Source organism: Erinaceus europaeus, chromosome 13, assembly GCF_950295315.1.
Source record: "Erinaceus europaeus chromosome 13, mEriEur2.1, whole genome shotgun sequence".
NCBI classification, from domain to species: domain Eukaryota; kingdom Metazoa; phylum Chordata; class Mammalia; order Eulipotyphla; family Erinaceidae; genus Erinaceus; species Erinaceus europaeus.
The window spans coordinates 27,100,441-27,121,489 of NC_080174.1; the positions used below are offsets into that span (position 1 = coordinate 27,100,441).

The following is a 21,049-nucleotide window of genomic DNA, read 5'->3' on the forward strand; positions in this document are numbered from 1 at the left end:
TAAACCAGTTTGGAATTTGAGTACTTGAGCTTTAGACTAAATAATCAATATAGTTTATTGTAAAGGAGGGAGGTACCAATAGTGTTTGCTCATTCATCATCATTATTTATTGAACCAAAACTGCTCTATAATCAAGACAGAGAAACTCAATTGCTGCCTTCAAGTAGCTCACAATCTGGTGAGGAGCAAAATCGGCAACAGTCTTAGTGTCCTAGGATAACTGTGAATATGTCACTATGAACACATGCAGAAGGGATGTGATACACCAGGGTCTGGAGGCCTGTGGGAAGGCCTCAGTCCCCAATGACCATTTGAGGGCCATGGCTACCAGGCACTTACTTTAATTTTCTGAAACTGTTGTTCCATTGTACGAAGGCTTTTCTTTGCTTCTTCATCTTTGCCCTCAAGGTCAGCTTCTAATTTTTTTATCCTTCTTTCCATAAATTCTACTGTATTTCTATCTGCTGTATCACCAGCTGCTGATGCAGCCAATATTAAAGCAGGTAAAGAATTGGGATATCTTCTCTTTATAATTCCTTCCATTTCCTTAACCTATGAAAACATTTTTGTACATGTCAAGGTCACAGATATATAATAATTATCAGGCTACAGTATAAATTTAGATTGTGCTATATCATATATTGATTTCCAAGAGATGTTTATGGTTCATTTCAAGACTGAATCAAATACTCAGAAGCACACTTTAATTTCAAACTTCACATCCTTATTATCTTATTAAAAATTTATAGTATCAAATTTAATTAAATACTAGTTAATTTACAGAAATTCTCTTGGGTTTATTTGAAATGGATCTTGGGAAATACTACTGATACTATTCTAGTAGTATACACTGAGTTTTTCTTTTTTTTGTTTAAGGGGAAACCTCATCCCCCCTCTTTCTTAGATGCCTTCAGATGACAGTGCTTATGCTATTGTGATCGAAAACATTATAACTTTTTGCAATTAACATACAGCTTACTAAGTACCTACAACAATCTCTTCCTCATCATAATTCTCTTCCGATCTATTTTAGTATTACTTCCCCCCCATAATGATAACGGAAAGTTAAACAGCATTTAGAGAAGTCTAGTGAAGTTTCCAGAGGAAGCAAAGCTTTCAAACTTTTGCTCTCTTCATTTAATCTATTAATAACATATTATACCATCCTTTAGTAATAATGAACAGCACGAGGGGCCACAGAAATGAGATCTTGACATATAGTTGCTTATCCAATTTTGTTAAAGGTATGATGGTTAGCTTATGTATTTTAGTAAAACATATCAAAAAGCTAAATGCTCCGTTAACAATCTTTGAGTGTCTGAACAGGATATAAAAGAGTACCTAAAGGGAAGTCTAATAGAATGGCTAAAATATATATGGAAATAGCTTGTGTCACCTGTTTTAGTATGTATATCAACTGTTCAGTCTAAGTCTGTCTTTACTGATAAAATGGGGTTGATACAGTTAATGGAAAAATCATATGACATTCATCTTGCTAACATGTGTATCAGAGTCCCCAGCATATGGTGAGATCTATATTATGTCAAAAACTAGATAATTTGGGGGCTGGGTGGTGGCACACCTGGCTGAGTGCACATGTTACAATGTTCAAGGATCTGAGTTCCAGCTCCTGGCCCCCATCTACAGGGGGAAAGCTTTGAGAGTGGTGAAAGCAGTGTTTCAGGTGTCTCTCTTGTCTTTCTCTCTCTACCACCCCTGTCTCTCTCGATTTCTGACTATCTATATTCAATCAATTAAGATAATAATGGAAAAATAAACTAGATGATTTGAACTCATACCTTTCCTCAAGTAAGATGGGCTGCTGGTGCTTAAAAATCCCATTTATAAACTAAGAATTGCTCATGCTTTGTGAAGGTAACAGCAAATATACCCACTCACAAAAATGCCTCACATTCATAGGTGTATCATAAATTGAGATATATTCACATATAAATATTTATGATCTGGTCCATCAGCATAGTTTTGAAAGCTTTGCTTCCTCTGGCATTATTAAAACTGTAGTTTATTCAAGTTAGATGTAAGCATAATAAAACACACACATATTTATATTAAAAGGAGATTTAGATTTTTAAAAATCACTTATTTTAACATATCCATAATTACTATATTAATTAAAAAATTCAGCCTAATTTTGATATCCTGAAGTGTATATTACATTTTTGGAGAAAAATTAATTTTACTTATATCTTCCTTATTTGTTTTTAAATGATTGATTTATTATGAGAGTGAGAGAAAGGAGAGAAAGGACAACACTCTGGCTAGAGGTGGAGACAGGGACAGCCTTAGGCATGCAAGCTAGTGCTCTAACAGGCCAAGCTATCTCCGCAGCTCTAATTTTGCTTTGTAACATTAATCTTTGGTAACGAATACTAGAATGGTTATCACATAATGTAAATAAATGGTAACTTTTACAATACACTAAACTATGAACTGGTTCTTAAAAACAGAAGCATGAATGAATTTATAGAATTTGAAACTTTCACTATAGCACACACTTAGCCTCATTTTTATCTATGTGAGACTTAGAAAATGAATGATTTTATTTGATAACCAAGTTATCTCAGAATATGACTCTAAAATTATCTGAGCTATATTGGGATATAATTTTGTTATCACAGATTAATACTTAATAAGGTTTAAAGTCATTAGGATAGAAATGTTTATGGGAACAGTAAGATGAAATGTACATGTAACATGAAATTAAACAATGATAACAAATAATACTTTAGAAAGATATAGATCATAAACCAATAAATTTTAATGAATTTATTAAGAAGGCAATTATTAATACTATAGTATATTTCTGGTCAATATGTATTGCTATTTTCAGTCTCAATTTTGTTACTAATAAGCATGGTTTATTCTTTCACTCTCATACATTCCATTCTATACAACTTCTCTTAAAGTCATCTAGTGATGATTTTGGCCTTATTTTTCTCATAGCCCTGCACTGGCTAATCAAAATAAAATGCAAGCAATCTTAGACTACAGTTATATAACAGATAAATAAAATAGAATTTCTTCAAACTATATCTTTCATGTTCCTTTCTTGTCAGTGGACACAGCTATCAAATCATACCTTTTAATGTACGAGCAGGTCCTATAACAGTTAATTTTTGCTTAAGTTTCTTCTCATAAAACTAGGGTAATATTGAATCAGGTGGTGACCTCACAGTTTTGGATTTATGATGAAATAATAGCTACATATGTAAGTATCATGGCATGACTACAGGTCTGGATCCCTTATAAGATACACAGAGGTAGAAAGACTGAGGGATAAAGTGAAAGAGATCATAACATAAAAGCTTCCTTCAATGCTATGCACATGGGGTTTGAACCTGGGACATGTACATGGCAAAGCAGTACATTATCCAAGTGAGCTATTTCATCAGCCCTCAGCTGGAAATTCTTACTTTGTTTTATATTTATCTATGAATACGAATACCACATTATTTAAATGAACTTATAAGAAACTGGAGGAAAAATTTAATAATCCACACAAACCAAGCATTTTAATAAAAAAATCCTTATATTGATAAGTATACTATATCTTGGAAAGATATGTAGTTACACTGACCATGAAAACAGTGAGTGAGAGAATTCAAGATTATAAGAGTGGTGGGGGGTAGATAGCATAACGGTTATGCAAAGAGAACTTCATGTCTGAGGCTCCAAAGACCCAGGTTCAACCTTTAGCACCACCATAAACCAGAGCTGAACAATGCTCTGGTTTAAAAAAAAAAAAAAAAAAGGGCGGTGTGTGGAGCCAAGATGGTGACTTGCAAGCAGCAGCTGGTGTGAGCTCAAACAAACAGCAGCTTGTGACTGGGGATTCTCTGAATAGGGTAGGATACTGGGCCATCAGGAGGAGGGTGAATAAGGGGTCCTAATGGTAAGACCACTCTTGGGTTAGGCCAGGGAGAAAGAGAAAGGAAATTTTGATTATTTCTGAAGCTCACTGCTCCCCCAAACCCCTGAACCAGCCCCCAAGGTCTGAACAGCATCTCCTAGCAGGCTCCCTGCTGACCTATTTTCTTTATCAAGATTCCTGGCTCACTAGGGGTGTCATTCCAAACCTTTTCCTTTTTGTTTGCCTTCTCTTTTTTTTTCTAAGTGGCTGGAGCTCTATTTAAGTGACAAAATGCCTGACCAATCAGAGCCTCACCCCATCCCTGCCTGGGAAACACTACTTGGAGTTTTTTTTTTTTTCTTTTCTTTTTTTGGATACTTCTTACAATTGGTTGTCTTTGCTCAGGCTGCTTGCAGCAAATCTGGAGTGCTCCAAGCTGCATACTGACTGTTAGGGTTTTTTATTCTATTCTATTTTATTACTATTATTATATTAGTGTGTCCCTTTTGTCCCCTCCTTCTTCAGGTTGACCAAAATTAACTGTTGTTTTCTCCATTGCTAGGTGACTGGGTGTCCTATCCAGTTTGAGAGGAACTTGTCTCTCTCTACTTCTTCTCTCAACTTTCCTTTCTTCCTCCTCCTACCTAATTAAAAAAAAGAAAAACAACTTTCCTTTCATTGCTCTTTTTTTTTTTTCTTGTCTTCTTTTCTTCCTTCCTCCTTCTTAAGATTTCTGAATTCACTAATACTCGTTTGTGAATTATTTTGGGGAAGAACTATGACTCAGAGTGGACTCTCTCTGTGCGTGTCTCTCTTTTCTAATTTCTTTTCTCCTCTTGCTATCCCTAAAATTTACAGTGGACAGTAGATTTGTATAATTGTCTACTCTTGCTTTCCCTTTTTTCCTTTGGCTTTGGTTGCTATTTTTTCTTGGACTGGAGCTGTTTTTTGGCTAACTGGTTTGGTTGAACTGCATCAATCCTTGCTTAAGTTACGATTGCTGTAATTTCTGAGGTTGGGTGACTACAATTGTCATAAAAGTATTTAATATAGTGTGGCTTGTAGTCAAAACACAACAACTGAAGAATGACATAACAGAAAAATAAAAAACACATCAATAAAAAGAAAATGGTTAAATCAAGAATAAATAAAACTGCTACCACAATGAATAAAGACAGGAGCCCAGAAGAAACTCCAAATCAGTCAGAAGTAACCATAGATAAGAAAAGTATGTAAGCAATAACAAACCTAATAATCACAAAATTGAAGACAACCATGGAGGAAAGGGCTATCAGAATTAGGGAAACAACAGATGAGACCCTCAAGGAAAACACAAGCTACCTCAAGGTAATTAATAGAACTGAAAGCTGAAGTAGCTGAACTAAAAGGTCAATTAGCAGAAAAAGCTAATAGTATAACTGAACTGAAGAAAGAAGCTGAGGGAAGGGAAAGCAGGCGAACAGAAGCAGAAAACAGAATTAACCAGACAGAGGAGGAGCTAGATAAAACTAAGAAAGAGGTAAAAGAGCTCAAAAAGAGACTGAGAGGTACTGAAAACAACAACAGAGACATGTGGAATGATCTTAAAAGAAGTAACATTTATAATTGGCCTGCTAGAGGAAGAAGGAGAGGAAGGGGAAGTAAACATTCTAGAGGAAATAATAAAAGAAAACTTCCCAGACCTGAACAACAGAAAGAACATTAAGATTCAAGAGGCCCAGAGAGTCCCAAACGGAATCAACCCAGACCTGAAGACACCAAGATACATCATAGTTACAATGAAAAGTAGCAAGAATAAAGAAAGGATCCTAAAGGTTGCTAGAGAAAAACAAAAAGTCACATACAAGGGAAAAACCCATAAGATTATCAGCAGACTTCTCCACTCAAACTCTAAAAGCCAGAAGAGATTGGCAAGATATCTATTGAACGCTGAATGGAAAAGGGTTTCAACCAAGGATAATATATCCTGCTAGACTTTCATTCAAACTAGATGGAGGGATCAAACCTTCTTAGACAGACAACAGTTAAGAGGCAACTGTCACCAAGCCTGCCCTGAAAGAGATTCTAAAAGATATCTTATAAACAAGAACATCACCATAATACCTGAAATAAATCAGAGAAAATAAAAAATTGTAAAATAATGGCACTACAAAACATTAAATCCATAATATCAATAAGTGTCAATGGCTTAAATTCAACCATTAAAAGGCACAGAGTGGGAGGATGGGTCAGAAAACACAACCCAACCATATGGTACTTGCAAGAATCCCATCTGACCCAACAAGACAAACACAGGCTTAATGTGAAGAGATGGACCAAAAAAAAAAAAAAAAAAAAGGCGGGGACAACTGTTCTCATCTCTCACTCAATAGATTTTAAATTAAATGAAGTAATAAAAGATAGGCAAGGCCATTACATAATGATTAGAGGATCAATCAACCAAGAAGATTTAACAAGTATTAATATCTATGCACCCAATGAGGGCCCATCTAAATACATCAAATACCTACTGAAAGAACTACAAAAAAAATCAACAGTAATACAATAATAGTGGGAGATTTTAACACCCCACTCTCACACTTAGATCAATGAAACAGACAATCAACAAAGAAACAAGAGAATTAAATGAAGAGATGGACAGACTAGACCTCCTGGACATTTTCAGAGTTCTTCACCCAAAAAAACTGGAATACACATTCTTTTCAAATCGACATAACACAAAACCTAAATGCACCAATCACAGACAAAGAAATAAAAATAGTTATTAAGAATCTTCTCAACAACAAAAGTCTTGGACCAGATGGCTTCACAAATGAATTCAACAAAACCTTCAGGAAACAGCTAATACCCATAGTTCTAAAGCTTTTCCATAAGATCGAAGAAACATGAACACTCCTTTCCACCTTCTATGAAGCCAACATCACCCTGATAGCAAAAGCAGATAGGGACACAACAAAAAAGGAAAACTACAGAACAATATCTCTGATGAACATAGATGCCAAAATACTGAACAAAATCCTGGCCAACCGGATACAGCAACATATCAAAAAGATTATTCATCACTACCAAATGGGATTTATCCCAGGAATGCAAGGATGGTTCAACATACATAAGTCAATGTCATTCACCACATCAATAAAAGCAAAATCAAAACCACATGATATCTCAATAGATGCAGAGAAAGCCTTTGACAAAAATTCAATACCCATTCACACTCAAAACACTACAAAAATGGGAATAGATGGGAAATCCCTCAAGATCGTGGAGTCCATATATAGCAACCCTACAGTAAACATTATACTCAATGGATAGAAGCTGAAAGCACTCCCCCTCAGACCAGGGACCAGACAGGGCTGCCCATTATCACCATTACTCTTCAACATAATATTAGAAGTTCTTGCCATAGCAATCAGGCAAGAGAAAGAAACCAAAGGAATACAGATAGGAAGGGAAGATGTCAAGCTCTCACTATTTGCAGATGATATGATAATATATATAAAGAATCCAGCAGAAAACTACTGGAAGTTATTAGGCAATATAGCAAGGTGTCAGGCTACAAAATCACTGTACAAAAATCAGTGGCATTTCTCTATGCAAACACCAAATATGAAGAAGAAAACATCCAGAAATCGCTCCCATTCACTGTTACAGCAAAATCAATAAAATACCTGGGAATAAAGCTGACCAAAGAAGTGAAAGACTTGTATACTAAAAACTATGAGTCAGTATTCAAGGAAATAGAAACTAATACCAAGAAATGGAAAGACATCCCATGCTCATGGACTAGAAGAATAAATATCATCAAAATGAATATTCTCCCCAGAGCAATATACAAATTTAATGCGATACCCATCAAAGTTCCACCAAGCTCCTTTAATAGAACAAAAGCTACAATCATTTATCTGGAACCAGAAAACATCTAGAATTGCGAAAACAATCCTGAGGAAAAGAAACAGAAATGGAGGCATCACACTCGCAGATCTCAAACTATATTATAAGGCCACCATCATCAAAACAGCCTGTTACTGGAACAAAAATAGGCACACAGACCAGTGGAACAGAACTGAAAGCCTAGAACTAAACCCCCACACCGATGGGATGGACATCTAATCTTTGATAAGCGGGGCCAAAGTATTAAATGGAAGAAGGAGGCTCTCTTCAATAAATGGTTCTGGGAAAACTGAGTTGAAACATGCAGAAGAATGAAACTGAACTACTTTATCTCACCAGAAACAAAAATCAACTCCAAATGGATCAAGGACCTGGATGTTAGACCAGAAACTATCAAATACTTAGAGGAAAACATTGGTGGAAAACTTTTCCATCTAAACCTCAAGGACATCTTTGATGAAACAAACAGGAAGAGTAAAGCAGAAACAAACCAGTTGGACTACATCAAATTGAAAAGCTCTGCACAGCCAAAGAAACCATCACCCAAACAAAGAGACCCCTCACAGAATGGGAGAAGATCTTCACATGCCATACATTAGACAAGACACTAATCACCAAAATATACAAAGAGCTCAGCAAACTTAGCAACAAAAAAGCAAATGACCCCATCCAAAAATGGGCAAAGGATATGAACATTCACTATAGAAGAGATCCAAAAAGCTAACACATGAAAAATTGCTCCAGGTCGCTGATTGTCAGAGAAATTCAAATAAAGACATTAAGATACCATCTCACTCCTGCAAGAATGGCATACATCAAAAAGGACAGCAGCAACAAATGCTGGAGACGCTTTGGGGACAGAGGAACTCTTTTGCACTGCCAGTGGAAATTCTGTAAACTGGCCCAGCTTCTGTGGAGAGCAGTCTGGAGAACTCTCACAAGGCTAGAAATGGACCTTCCATATGATCCACTAATTCCTCTCCTAGGGATATACCCTAAGGACTCCATAATACCCAACCAAAAAGAAATGTGAACACCTATGTTCGTAGAAGCACAATTTATAATAGCTAAAATCTGGAAGCAATCCAGGTGCCCAACAACAGATAAGTGGCTGAGAAAGCTGTGGTATATATACACAATGGAATACTATGTAGCTATTAAGAACAATGAACTCACCTTCTCCAAAGCCCAGACAGGCTAGAAATATGGATCGACCTGTCAACGCCCATGTTCAGCAGGGAAGCAATTACAGATGCCAGACCTTCCACCTTCTGCATCCCACAATGACCTTGGGTCCATACTCCCAGAGGGTTAAAGAATAGAAAAGCTACCAAGGGAGGGGATGGGATGTGGAGTTCTGCTGGTGGGAATTGTGTGGAGCTGCACCCCTCTTATTCTGTGGTTTTGTCAGTGTTTCTTTATTATTAATAAAAAGTTAAAAAATTCAAGATTATGAATTCTTTGGGGCCTAAATGTTCTGGGTTCTTTGGAATCTCAATGTTCTGATTCCAGAGTGTTTTGTAAAACTTTCTAAGTATTAGTAATAGGTTCTAAACTCAAGTCTCTGTTCCCATTTGCCTTTCATCTATTGTACCTATTCAGTAGAATTCGAGAATTAGATGTAAAGTTAATAGAGAATCCTAACTATATGTCCAGAATTTAAAATTTTGTGTCTTCCCTGATGTCTAACAAACCTAGAAGGCAAAAATAACCTCTCAACAAGAGGTCTAGTCTCTCTTAAAGGTACATTATTCTAAATACTCTCTCTCTCTCTCTCTCTATATATATATATATATAGTATATTTCATAGTGATTCTATTTGCTACTTATATTAATCTGTATATTTAAATTAGGAATAATCTATTATTGAAATAAATATATAAAAACTATTTCCAGGAGTTTGACTACAACTTTAAAGAATTCCTGAAACAAAAAGACAAAGTGTACTATACATAAAATGCCTTAATAAAAATTTACTCATAATACATACTTGTCGCTCTAGATCCTGAATCTTTTTGGCATCAGCTGCTCTGTCTTTTAAACGTATCTTTTGCTGAATAGATGGACTTCCAGATTCGGCTTTTAGTTTCTCAACCTAAAGATTAAAGAACACGGTATAGAAGTCTGTAACATAGCATAGATATACCAAGAAGAAAAAGTAGAATGTGAGTTCATTCAGTGAGTTCTCAGATAAGGCACTGTGCTGGACATATAGCGGGCAAACCTGGCAACTGAGATCCCTGCTCTTTTAGTGCTTACCCATAAGCTAGTCAAGTAAGTAAACAATTTCCTGAAGCTCTTTTTGTTCTCCATAGAAAATAAAACAGAATGAAGGGAGAGAAAGGGAGTGTCAGAGGGGGTGAGACTGGCAGCTAAGAAAGTTGGGGAAGAAATTGGAGTTGAGACTCAAAGAGTGAGACACTGAAAACTGAGGCCAGATATTTCCAGACCAATGCAACAAGTAGAATAAATTTGAATGTTCAAAGAAAGATGTGGTGAGCTGGAATAATGCAGCCAGGGGAAGTGTGGGACCAAATAGGCTGAAGAGGTAGACAGAACTTCCACTACATGGGAACCTGAAAAATCGTGATAAAGAGCTTGAACTCTCTTCAATTTAATATAAAACAGAATATACACTTGAAAGTATTTGAAAACCAAAATCTGAATTTTTTTTAAAATATTTATTTCCTTTTGTTGCCCTTGTTGTTTCATTGTTGTTGTTATTGATGTTGTTGTTGGATAGGACAGAGAGAAATGGAGAGAGGAGGGGAAGACAGAGAGGGGGAGAGAAAGACAGACACCTTGCAGACCTGCTTCATCACTTGTGAAGTGACTCCCCTGCAGGTGGGGAGCCAGGGGCTAGAACCGGGAGTCTTACATCCTTGAGCTGCCACCTGCGCTTAACCCGCTGCGCTACTGCCCAACTCCCAAATCTGAATATTTTAGCTAATATAGTTTATAGTACTGATTCAGTGACATGTAAGATGATATGGAATTGACTGCTGAAACTAACAGGCATCATCTACAAAAAGTACATTCTGGGGGGCCAGGCAGTAGGGTAGTGGGTTAAGTGCACATGGTGCAAAGCACAAGGACTGGCATTAGGTTTCGAGCTCCCAGCACCCCACCTACACGGCGTCACTTTATAAGCAATGAAGCAGGTCTGCAGGTATCTATCTTTCTCTCCCCTCTCTGTCTTCCCCTCCCCTCTTGATTTCTCTCTGTCCTATCCAACAACAACAGCAATGGCAATACTAACAATAACAACAAAGGCAACAAAATGGAGAAAATGGCCTCCAGGAGCAGTGGATTTATGGTGCAGGCATCAAGCCCCAGCAATAACCCTGGAGGCAGAAAAAAATAAATAAAAGGAAGAAAACACATTCTGAATGGTTACCTCAAGCTTCAGCTTCTCAATTTCTTCATTTGCTTCTTTAAGCCTAATTGCATCTTTATCCAGAAGTTCCTGATTTTCAGCATACCACTGTAATCTCTTTTGGAGACGAGTGACTTCTTGTTTATGGGTTTCTTCTAAAATTTTTATTTCATACAGTTTTTCACCTATAAGATAAAGTAACAGGGCTGGGTGGTGGTGCACCTGGCTGAGCACAGGTTACAATGGGCAAGGACCCTGATTCGAGCCCTTGGTCCCCCCTGCATGGGGAAAGCTCTGCAAGTGATGAAGCAGTGCTGCATGTATGTCTCTCTCTCCCTCACTATCTCCCCTTTTTCTTCTTGATTTCGGGCTGTCACAATCCAATAAATAAAGATAATAAAAAAAGGAGAGATTTCTTTAAAAAAATATAAAGAATTCCCCCCAAAAAGATAAAGTAACACAACATGAATATAATTTTTCAAAATATGAAACTGAATGAAATTTAAAGATTTTAAATAAACAGCACTGTTCTAAAAGAAGCCTTATAAATATACAGAAAGCAAAAAACAACTGATATTTGCCAGGTGGTGCCTAGTTTAATTTGTTAGGTGCCTAGTAAAAGGAGGTGAGATTGTGTGCATAGTCCAAACCCTCAATTTGTAGCAAGTTAACTACATTGATTTTTTTTTTCCAATTAACAGTTAAATCAACAATTGAGGCCAGGCGGTGGTGCACCTTATTAAGTGCACACACTACAGTGCACAAGGTCCTGGGTTCACCCCACCTGCAGGGGGAAAGCTTCATGAGTGGTGAAGCAGGGCTATAGGTGTCTCTCTGCCTTTCTCACTCTCTTCCCTTTCCCTCTCAATTCCTGTCTGTCTCCATCCAGTAATAAATAAATAATTTTTAAAAATATTAAAAAAAAAATAAAAACATAAATCAACAATTTTCCAGTGGACTCTAATTATAAAAGTTGCATGCATGCATGGGAAAATAAATGTTGCATATTAGCAATAACAAGAATGAAGAATCAGACGCCAGCTAGTTATGCTGAAATACAGTGATGGTAGAGAAAGCTTACCACACATGATATGCTTATATCAATAAACTTATAAGATGGGTACTAACTACTTACTCTATTTTACAGATGAGGAAAGCAAATGTGATTTTTCTTATAAACAGGTATAGATTTTATTGCTCATAGTTTACCCTCAATGTTACAAGACAGAGTGGAGATCTTTACTCTGGCAAACAAGGCCTTTCCGTTCTGTGCTCTGCTAGCTGTTTTGCTTCACAGGTACATTTGTCCATTAACAAGCTCATGAAAAACACCTGAGAAAAACCCCACTCAAAATACCACTCCCTGCTGAAAACTCTTTTCTAACTCTATCTTGATTCAGTTGTGGTTTTAAGAAACAGTAAATGTTGCCGCATTTTTCTTACTCTCCTTTGCCTTGGTGGGGAATGCCAGATTTATCTGAGTCTTCTACAAAATACAGTATGATTTGCTCATCTGACAAATACGTTAAGTCTTTCTGCCTCCGACCCAAGGATAAAAAAGGCAGATCATGACCACAGGAAGGTGACAATTTACATGACAGAAAAATAAACAGCTAACATAAAATACCACAACCTTAAATCACCCATGATTTTCTTTTTCTATTTTATGATTAGTCCTTCTAAAACCAATCAAAATGTACATACCTATTAATAATGAATTTAAAAAACATTTCTAAAATGGTAACACTCTTACAGGAAGTGCTTTAATTTTATCATTCAAATGTTAATACTTAAACTAAAAATTAGAACTGTAAGATTGAGTTAAAGAAAAATAAAAGGAGAAATCACTGCTCCTCCCAAATCAATAAATAAATACAACAAGAGACCCAACTGAAGTCATAATCTACAGCTGAAAGTTCTGTAGCCTCAGGTGGGTACACGCTTGCAATTGGAGTGAAAAGGGATGTGGGCAAGGGTTGAACAGGGAAGTCAAACCAGAGCTCTGGGAAGTGCAGGCCCTGCGCCATTTTGGGGATTTCACTTTAAGCACAGCAAGCAAGTAACATTGTTTCTAGGGCTGGAAGAAAAGAGACAGGGGCTTAAAACCTCTCAGTCTTTGACTGGTGGGTGGGTGGGTGGGGGGCTAGCCTTCTGAATTTAAGGCAAGGACACAATATAAAACGGCATTTGTGATCACAAGACAGCCCAAAGCAACCACCCTTCCACCCCATCCCACCCATTGCAGATGATACAAAACAGAGAAACCTAGAGATCACAATAGCACCACCTGCTGGCCATCAATAACTTGCAAAAAAATTGCACATCAGCCAGGCAGAAATGAGAGGAAACCCAAGTAATACACAGATTTAGAGACTCTCAGATACAGACTACACAGAACTCATTATGAGGACTATCCAAGAATTTAAACAAGAATTAAAAGAGCCTGTTACTATGGAATTAAAACAAACAAGAGAGGAACTTAAGTATCTTCAAATCTTGAAAGAAGAACTTCAGTCAATCCATGCCCAGGTAGAAGGCGGCTTAGGAAATAGATCTACACATTCAGAAGAAATAATCTCCATTCTAGAAGATACAGCCAACCCACTCTTTCAATTCAAAGATGAGGGAGAAGAATGGTTCAGAAAGACTGAAGCAACTCTCTGAAACTGCTGACTCCATCTAGAGATCCCATATAAGAGTGACAGGTATATCTGAGAAGGAAGACAAGGCCAAAGGCCCAGAATCCATTTTCAGAGAAATTTTAGCTGAACACTCCCCTCACTTAAGAAACCATCAGAACATTCTCATTCACAAAGTCTGGCTAGATTAGTGGCTCTGCCTGTGGACTCGGAGACAGAACATTCTCATTCAAGAGACAGAACGATCACCCAGATTTGTAAATACAAAAAGACCAATGCCAAGGCACATTATTGTAAAACTATCAAAAGTCAATGACAAAGAAAAAACTGCTGGCTTCTAGGGAAAGGAAAGAAGTTACAAAAGCAAAGCTATAAGACTTTCATCAGATTTCTCTTCACAAACTCTAGAGGTAATGAGAGAGTGGAATGAAATATCCAAAGTTCTAAAGGAAAGGGAATTCCAGCCATGAATATTGTATCCTGCAAAATTATCCTTCAAATATGAGGAAAAAATAAAGGTCTTCTGAAATATTCAAGAAGTAAAGGAATTTGCCACAATCAACCCCATCTTACAAGAACTAATGCACCAAGTCCCCCAAGAAAGGAGGAAGCAAAGGAACACATGTTCCAAACACCAAGTTGCAGATGCTACCATGTTAACCTGACTTGCCTGGACAGACAACTTCACCAATGTACCCTGGAACTCCACTTCTCCAGAGCTCTGCCCCAGTAGGGAAAGATAGGGACAGGCTGGGAGTATGGATCAACCTGTCAATGTCCATGTTCAGTGGAGAAGCAACTACAAAAACCAGACCTCCCACTTTCTGCACCCCATAATGACCCTGGGTTCATGCTTCCAGAGATAAATAAGAAAGCTTCCAATGGAGGGGATGGGATATGGAACTCTGGTGGGGGGAAATGTGTGGAAATTTACCTCTCTTACTATACAATTTTGTTGACATTTTCTATTTTTTATTTTCTATAAATAAATTAAAAAAGAGAAAGGAATAGAGGCAGGACCATAGAAAAAACTGCCAAATATATATAACTAGAGATAGATAGTTACAGAAGTAATAGTCAACCTATATCTGTAACCTTGGGAGAACTGCTGTAGTTTCTAATGGAGGGAATGGTGACACAAAATTTTGGTGGTGGGAATGGTGTGGAATTATACCCATGTTATCTCATAATTTTGTAAATCAATAATAAATCACTAATAAAATTAAAAAATTAAGTAAAAATTAGAATTGTTGTGAAATAAAGGTAAACTATAGCTTAAGTGTTTTACCTGTGGCATAAGCAACCTGGTCTTTGGCTTGGTCTCTCTCTTTCCTCATTTTCTCCAAGTCTACTTCAAGAGCTTGTTTGTCTTGCTTTAATCTTTTGATGTCTTCCAGTAAGCTGCTTTTGTCTTTCTATATGCAAAGAAATACAAATTATTTCCAACTACAACAAACTGTGGTAGTTTCTCTTACACCAAACCTAACATAAATACTACTAATTATTTTTCCTAAAAATGAGTTCTGACATTATCACTACCCCCTCCTCCTAAAATTATTACCTTCCTAGAGTATACTAGAAATATTTTTTCTTTCTTTCCTGTCCTTTTCTTTTTTCTCTTATTTTCTTTTTTGTTCTCCAGGGTTATTGCTGGGGCTTGGTGCCTGCACCACAAATCCACTGCTCATGGAGGCCATCTTTTCCCATTTTGTTGCCTCTGTTGTTACCACTGATGTTGTTGTTGGATAGGACAGAGAGAAATTGAGAGATGAGGGGAGATAGAGAGAGGAAGAGAAAGACAGACACTTGCAGACCTGTTTCAACACTTGAGAAGCGACTCCCCTGTAGATGGGGAGCTGGGGGCTTGAACTGGGATCCTCGCGTTTCTCGCCACATGTGCTTAACCCACTGCGCTATAGCCCCACCCCCCGAAATATTTTTTAAAAATACTTTTTGAGTATATTTATTTTTAGAGACAGAAAATAACTGGGAGGGGAGGGGTAGATAAAACAGCAGACATCTGCAGCACTGCTTCACCATTCACTAAGTTTCCCTTCTATAGGTGGGGACAGGACTTGAACTCAGATCCTTGCACATGGGACATGTACACTCAACTGGGTGAGCCACTGCCTAGCTACTCCTAGAATGGCTTCTAACCACATATTAAGCAGAACTAAAAAATAAAACAAAAACAAACAAAAAACCCCCATTATTTTATTGGAGGGAAGGGTAATGGTTTATAGTATAGTTGCTAACATATGGGTAATTTCTCATCTTCCCAAGACAGGTGTCTGAAAAACACTCTCAACCTCAATGCAAATCCTTTCCCACCATCATCCTACACCAGGACCCCAACATCCTCTCCACCCCCTCTCTTTCTTCCTCCCACAGAGGACAACTTTAAAATACTTTTTTTTTTGGCTGTAGGGTTAACTGGGGCACAGTGCCAGTGCTCGAATCCATTGCTCCTGGAGGCTATTTTTTCCCTTTTGTTGCCCTTGTTGTTTTAATGTTGTTGTAAAAGCCTTTCTTTCTTCTTACCAAGTATTCAAAATTCTAGATTACTGCAATAACCTCCTTGATATTTTGCCTCTTCAACCCTGATTCTCCTCACAGTAGTCAGAGTTGTTCTGAAAAGTTATCACTCATCTAACTGAAACTGTCTGGTTGTCCAATTTCTCTTGCAAGTGAACTCAACTCCTTGCCACCACACTAAGTATCACATAACTCAGCCTCTTTCTGATCTCTGGCCACACTTACTACAAATTCTCCCTCTCTGACGCCACTCCAGAGACCTTTTAGGTATTATTGAAACATCCTCAGCACACTCAAACATAAAAGTGTTGGTAAGAACCATTTCCTCTTTTATAGCATTCTGCTCTGGGATGGCCATGCAGTGTGGTGCTTTACTTCATCAAGATGTCTGCTCAAATAAAGCTACAGGAAGACCTTCCTTACTTTAGAAGCAGCCCATCTTGTCCCTCAAGTGAGTTGCATTGTTTTCTTAGGACAACATTCATTGCCACCTGACACCATATATTTACTTAAAAGCAGGGCTTTATGCTACTAACCTATACGTTATAAATGCATAAATGTTTGGTACATTGAAAATATGTTGAATGAATTTTCAATATACGCTGCATCCCACACTGATCTCAAAGCATTTCTTTGCTTGATCAAATCATACTTATCCTTCAAGTTCAGTTCAAATGGTTATTCCTGACAGGAAATTGGTTCAGTAGGATGAGTGTTTTCTCTATGTGTAAGGCCCTGGGTTCAACTGTATATGCCTTCGATGTGTGAGGTCCTGGGTTCAACTGCTAGCACTACATGAGAACAGCAAAGATGCAAATAGGTAGGACTCTATAGATATTCAAATAATGCTTTGATGTCTTTCACTCTAAAATATATGTAAAGTAGTAATTGGGGCATGGAAGTGGTTCAGCAGTTCTGTAAATATATGAAGTCCTGTGTTTGATGCCTAGCACCAAATGGAAACAAACAAATGTCTACAGTCATACCACCCCAAACATGCCTGATCTCATCTGGAAAATACACAAACAATGGTTGGGCGGTGGCGTATCTGGTAGAGTGCACGTGTTACAATGGGCAAGGAAGCTGGTTCATGCCCCTGGTCCCCACTTGCTGGAGTGAAGCTTCACTTGTAGTGAAGCAGTATTCTTCTCTAACTCCTCCTTCCCTCTTAACTTCTCTGTCTCAATAAAACTAAACAAAAAGCAACAACAAAAAAGAAAACAAAAGTTATTTTTTATAACCCCTCCTCTGCACTCCCATAAAATTTCACGGTAATTTTAGCATAACATTTATTATTTTCTGTTTCATATAACCTTGATTTATGTCCATTTATCTTCTTTTAACTTTTTTTATGCTGAAAGCTCTACAAGGACCAAGAGTTATTCATTATTCAAGACAAGTAGAAGAAACATTTGGACATAGAGAAAACATCTCCTGTGGATATAGTCAGGCACAGTTATATTTTATTTTTGTTGTTGATTTTTTCTTTTTGTTTTTTTGGCTTTTATTTTTGTCTTTTTTTGGAAGGTTGGGGTAGGTGAAAGCCATAGGGAGAAATATGATGTATGCATTCTATATGTACTATTTTCCCTTTTTGTTCTATAAGGAGAGCTGACCTATTTTTGATAAAAAGAATAAAAGAAAATGCTTCAAAAAGAATTATTTAATATCTCTATAGAGCAGATGGCAAGTAGTCAACAGACATTCAATGAACTGAACTCTGAAATGTTGAAGAAACACTTAGATTCATGGTAGTATACCTATAATAGTCATGTTTCAAAAGAAAAGTACTTTAAAATTTTGCATACAATCTAAAATCAAGTCTTACAACAAACATCCATTTATGGGGCCTTGTATAACAATGGTCTCTAGCTCTATCACAAATTCAACTATATTATTTCATTCTTTCATCTTCTGTGCAGTCTTCCATAGATACCTTTTTACGAGAAACTATGTTTCTTTTAGTGTTTGAATGTGCCAGTGTACCCTCTGCAGATACATTTTGCTTCATTAAGTCAACCAAGTTAGAGATGCTCTTGAGTAGTGTCTACTTCACAGAGGTAAAGAATTTCAGAAGTCAAAGGAATCTGAAACACCGTGAGGTCAATCACATAGTGATTGTTTAAGTGGATGTCTCTATGTTTTGCTTGCATCTGTCCAAGTCTGAGCCTTTCCTCTTCAGGAAGGCCATCCTTGTCAATCCTGAGGGTTGGGGTGTTCAGCTGGCAAATCCTGTCTGCCACTCCTCTTATTTTTCCTTACTCATCCACTTCTGCCTCACAGCTCTCTGCTTCTGGAAGGTAACAAGGCTAGTTATGACTTTGCTTGTACTCCTTCCCTGGCTGGGAGACCAACCTTTGTGCACTTGGCTGCTGCTACTCTTCAACTCTCAAATCAAGATACCGTTTTGTCAGAAAGTGCCTCGGAAGCATACTAGTAACTGCTGCCTCCTCCCTGTCCTGCTCACCATCAGTCTCTTTTTTATTTTCTTCACAGCTTTTACCTCTCTATATAATATTTCACTTGTTTAATTATCATCTGTCTTTCCCTGGGGACTGAGCCTGAGACCTCAGTTAGGAAAGTTAGTTCTACTGCTAGTGCTATCTCCCTGGAAATTTTTCTTACACAATTTTGAGGTTCACTGGGTAAGGATTATGTTGAACACCCCTTTTTTTTCCTTCTTCTCTTTCTGGGTCCTGATGAAATTTGAGTTAAGAACCCTCTGATCATCTTCCCCTAACATCTGTTCCCCTGGGATTATGGACCAAAATTCTTTATGGGGTGCAGAAGGCGGAAAGCCTGGTTTCTATAATTGCTTTTCTACTGGACGTGGGCATTGGCAGGTGGATCCATACTCCCAGCCTGCTTCTATCTTTCTTTCTTTTCTGTCTACACACACACCTAAAAAAGTTTCCTAAAAGAATATTTGAAAATACTTTAAAATAATCTTTTTGTAATTGTTATTGCCACCAGGGTTATATTTTCTCTATGTTAATGTTATATAGTATGCTAAATGCTGATCTTAGGTATCTCTTAATTTTCAAACAGTATGCCAATTATAAGCAGGTGTTTTGTTTTGATTTGTTTGCTGGGCATTGTTCAGCTTTGTCAATTGGTTGTACCAGGGGTCAAATTTGAGACCTCTTGCAAGCAAGTACTATGTACTATCACTGTGTATTCTCACTGGCTATCTATATATATGTGTTTTCTATAAGGGTGTGTGTGTGTGTGTGTGTGTGTGTGTGTGTGTGTGTGAGACTTGTGCCTTGCACATGAGTGATTTTACCACTCTGGACTGACTTTTTTCAGAGAGAGAGAGAAAGAAAGAAAGAGAGAGAAAGAGAAAGAATGAGAATGCATCAGAGCTTCCTTTAGTGCTCCCATGTGGTGTGCTGTGATCTTCAACTGGGGCCATGTGGACAACAAAGCAAATGTCAGGTGAGCTATCTTGCTGGCTCCATATGGGTCTTTTAAATAATTATCTTTTCTGTCTTCCATAGTTAGAATCCTTATTAAACCTACCTGTACCATTCGCAGTTCTGTTAATAGATCTGTAAAACTCTGGTTTCTGGTGGGTTCTGAATCTTCAACTACTTGAGACAGGAAACGCTTTTTGTTCAGCTGCTCTCTGACATTGAAAAATAATAACAGTGCTATTACATCACAATAAAAAAGCTTTGAAACAGTCTATTTGAATTGAAGGACTAAAGACTTACTTTAAGGAAGCTAACTCGCTGAACAAATTCTGATTTTCCTTGAACATTTGCTCTTCATTTTTCTTGTTTTGTTCTTGGAGATCTTTCACTTGCTTATATAATCTTTCATTTTCCTTTTATCAAAGAAATTTAGTTAAAAGTCACAGAAATCAATCTAACTTAGATATATGTTCAGTATAGATAAGGAGACTTTTTTCTCTTTATATTTTTATTGGGAGGTTAATGGTACAGTAATGGTTGACACATGGGTACAATTTCTCAAGATAGGCACCACAAAACACTCTAATCCTGAAATTAGGTTCGTCATGTACCAGGATCTGAAAGGCATCTCCCTCCCACCACGCTTCTCCTTATTCTTGTCCTCCTTCCTCAAATCCTTTGCTTTAATGTCTTTTTAAAAAATATTTTGTTAGTGATTTCATACTGATTTACAAAATTGTAAGATAACAGGGTATAATTCCACCACTACAGTTTCTACCACTAGAGTTCTGTGTCCTCATTCCCTCCACTAGAAACTACACTAGATCTCCCAGGATCACAGATATGGGTTGACTCTTATTCCTGTAACTAACTATCTATATTTATATATATTTGCCCATTCTTATATAGTCCTCTCTTCTTTTCCTCGGAGTCATATCTTCTACTTCTGAGTGGCCTACACCTCCACCCCACCCCCGCTTGTTTTTTTCTTCTTCTCTTTCTGGGTCCTGATGAAATTGGAGTTAAAAGCCCTCTGGTCATCTTTCCGTAACATTTGGTACTCTGGGATTGTGGACCAAAATTCTTCATGGGGTGCAGAAGGTGGAAAGTCTGGCTTCTTTAATTGCTTTTTTGTTGGATGTGGGCTCTGGCAGAAAGCCAGTGCAAAGCTTCACAAGTGGTGAAAGTATTTCAAATGTGTCTCTCTCTCCCTCTGTCTCTCCTTACCTCCTCAGTTCTCTCAGTTTTCTCTCTTATTAAATAAAAAGAAAGGAAAAGAACAAAAAAATGGCCATCAGGAGTGATAGATTTGGAGTATAGG

The 21,049-nt window shown here is 37.4% G+C and overlaps 1 protein-coding gene across 5 annotated transcripts in view; it reads right to left on the reverse strand.

Annotated features, from left to right (window-relative positions):
- The window catches only part of CEP162 (centrosomal protein 162), an 83,740-nt gene that overhangs the window by 32,239 nt on the left and 30,452 nt on the right, over window positions 1–21,049 (reverse strand). For all 5 annotated transcript variants that reach the window (XM_060205459.1, XM_060205457.1, XM_060205458.1 and 2 more), the window contains 6 exons: window positions 20,029–20,141; window positions 19,835–19,940; window positions 15,066–15,192; window positions 11,160–11,323; window positions 9,753–9,857; window positions 340–552 (listed from right to left, as the gene is read on the reverse strand). In XM_060205459.1, the coding sequence (XP_060061442.1) occupies window positions 340–552; window positions 9,753–9,857; window positions 11,160–11,323; window positions 15,066–15,192; window positions 19,835–19,940; window positions 20,029–20,141 (828 nt within the window). The remainder of the gene's footprint in view (window positions 1–339; window positions 553–9,752; window positions 9,858–11,159; window positions 11,324–15,065; window positions 15,193–19,834; window positions 19,941–20,028; window positions 20,142–21,049) is intronic.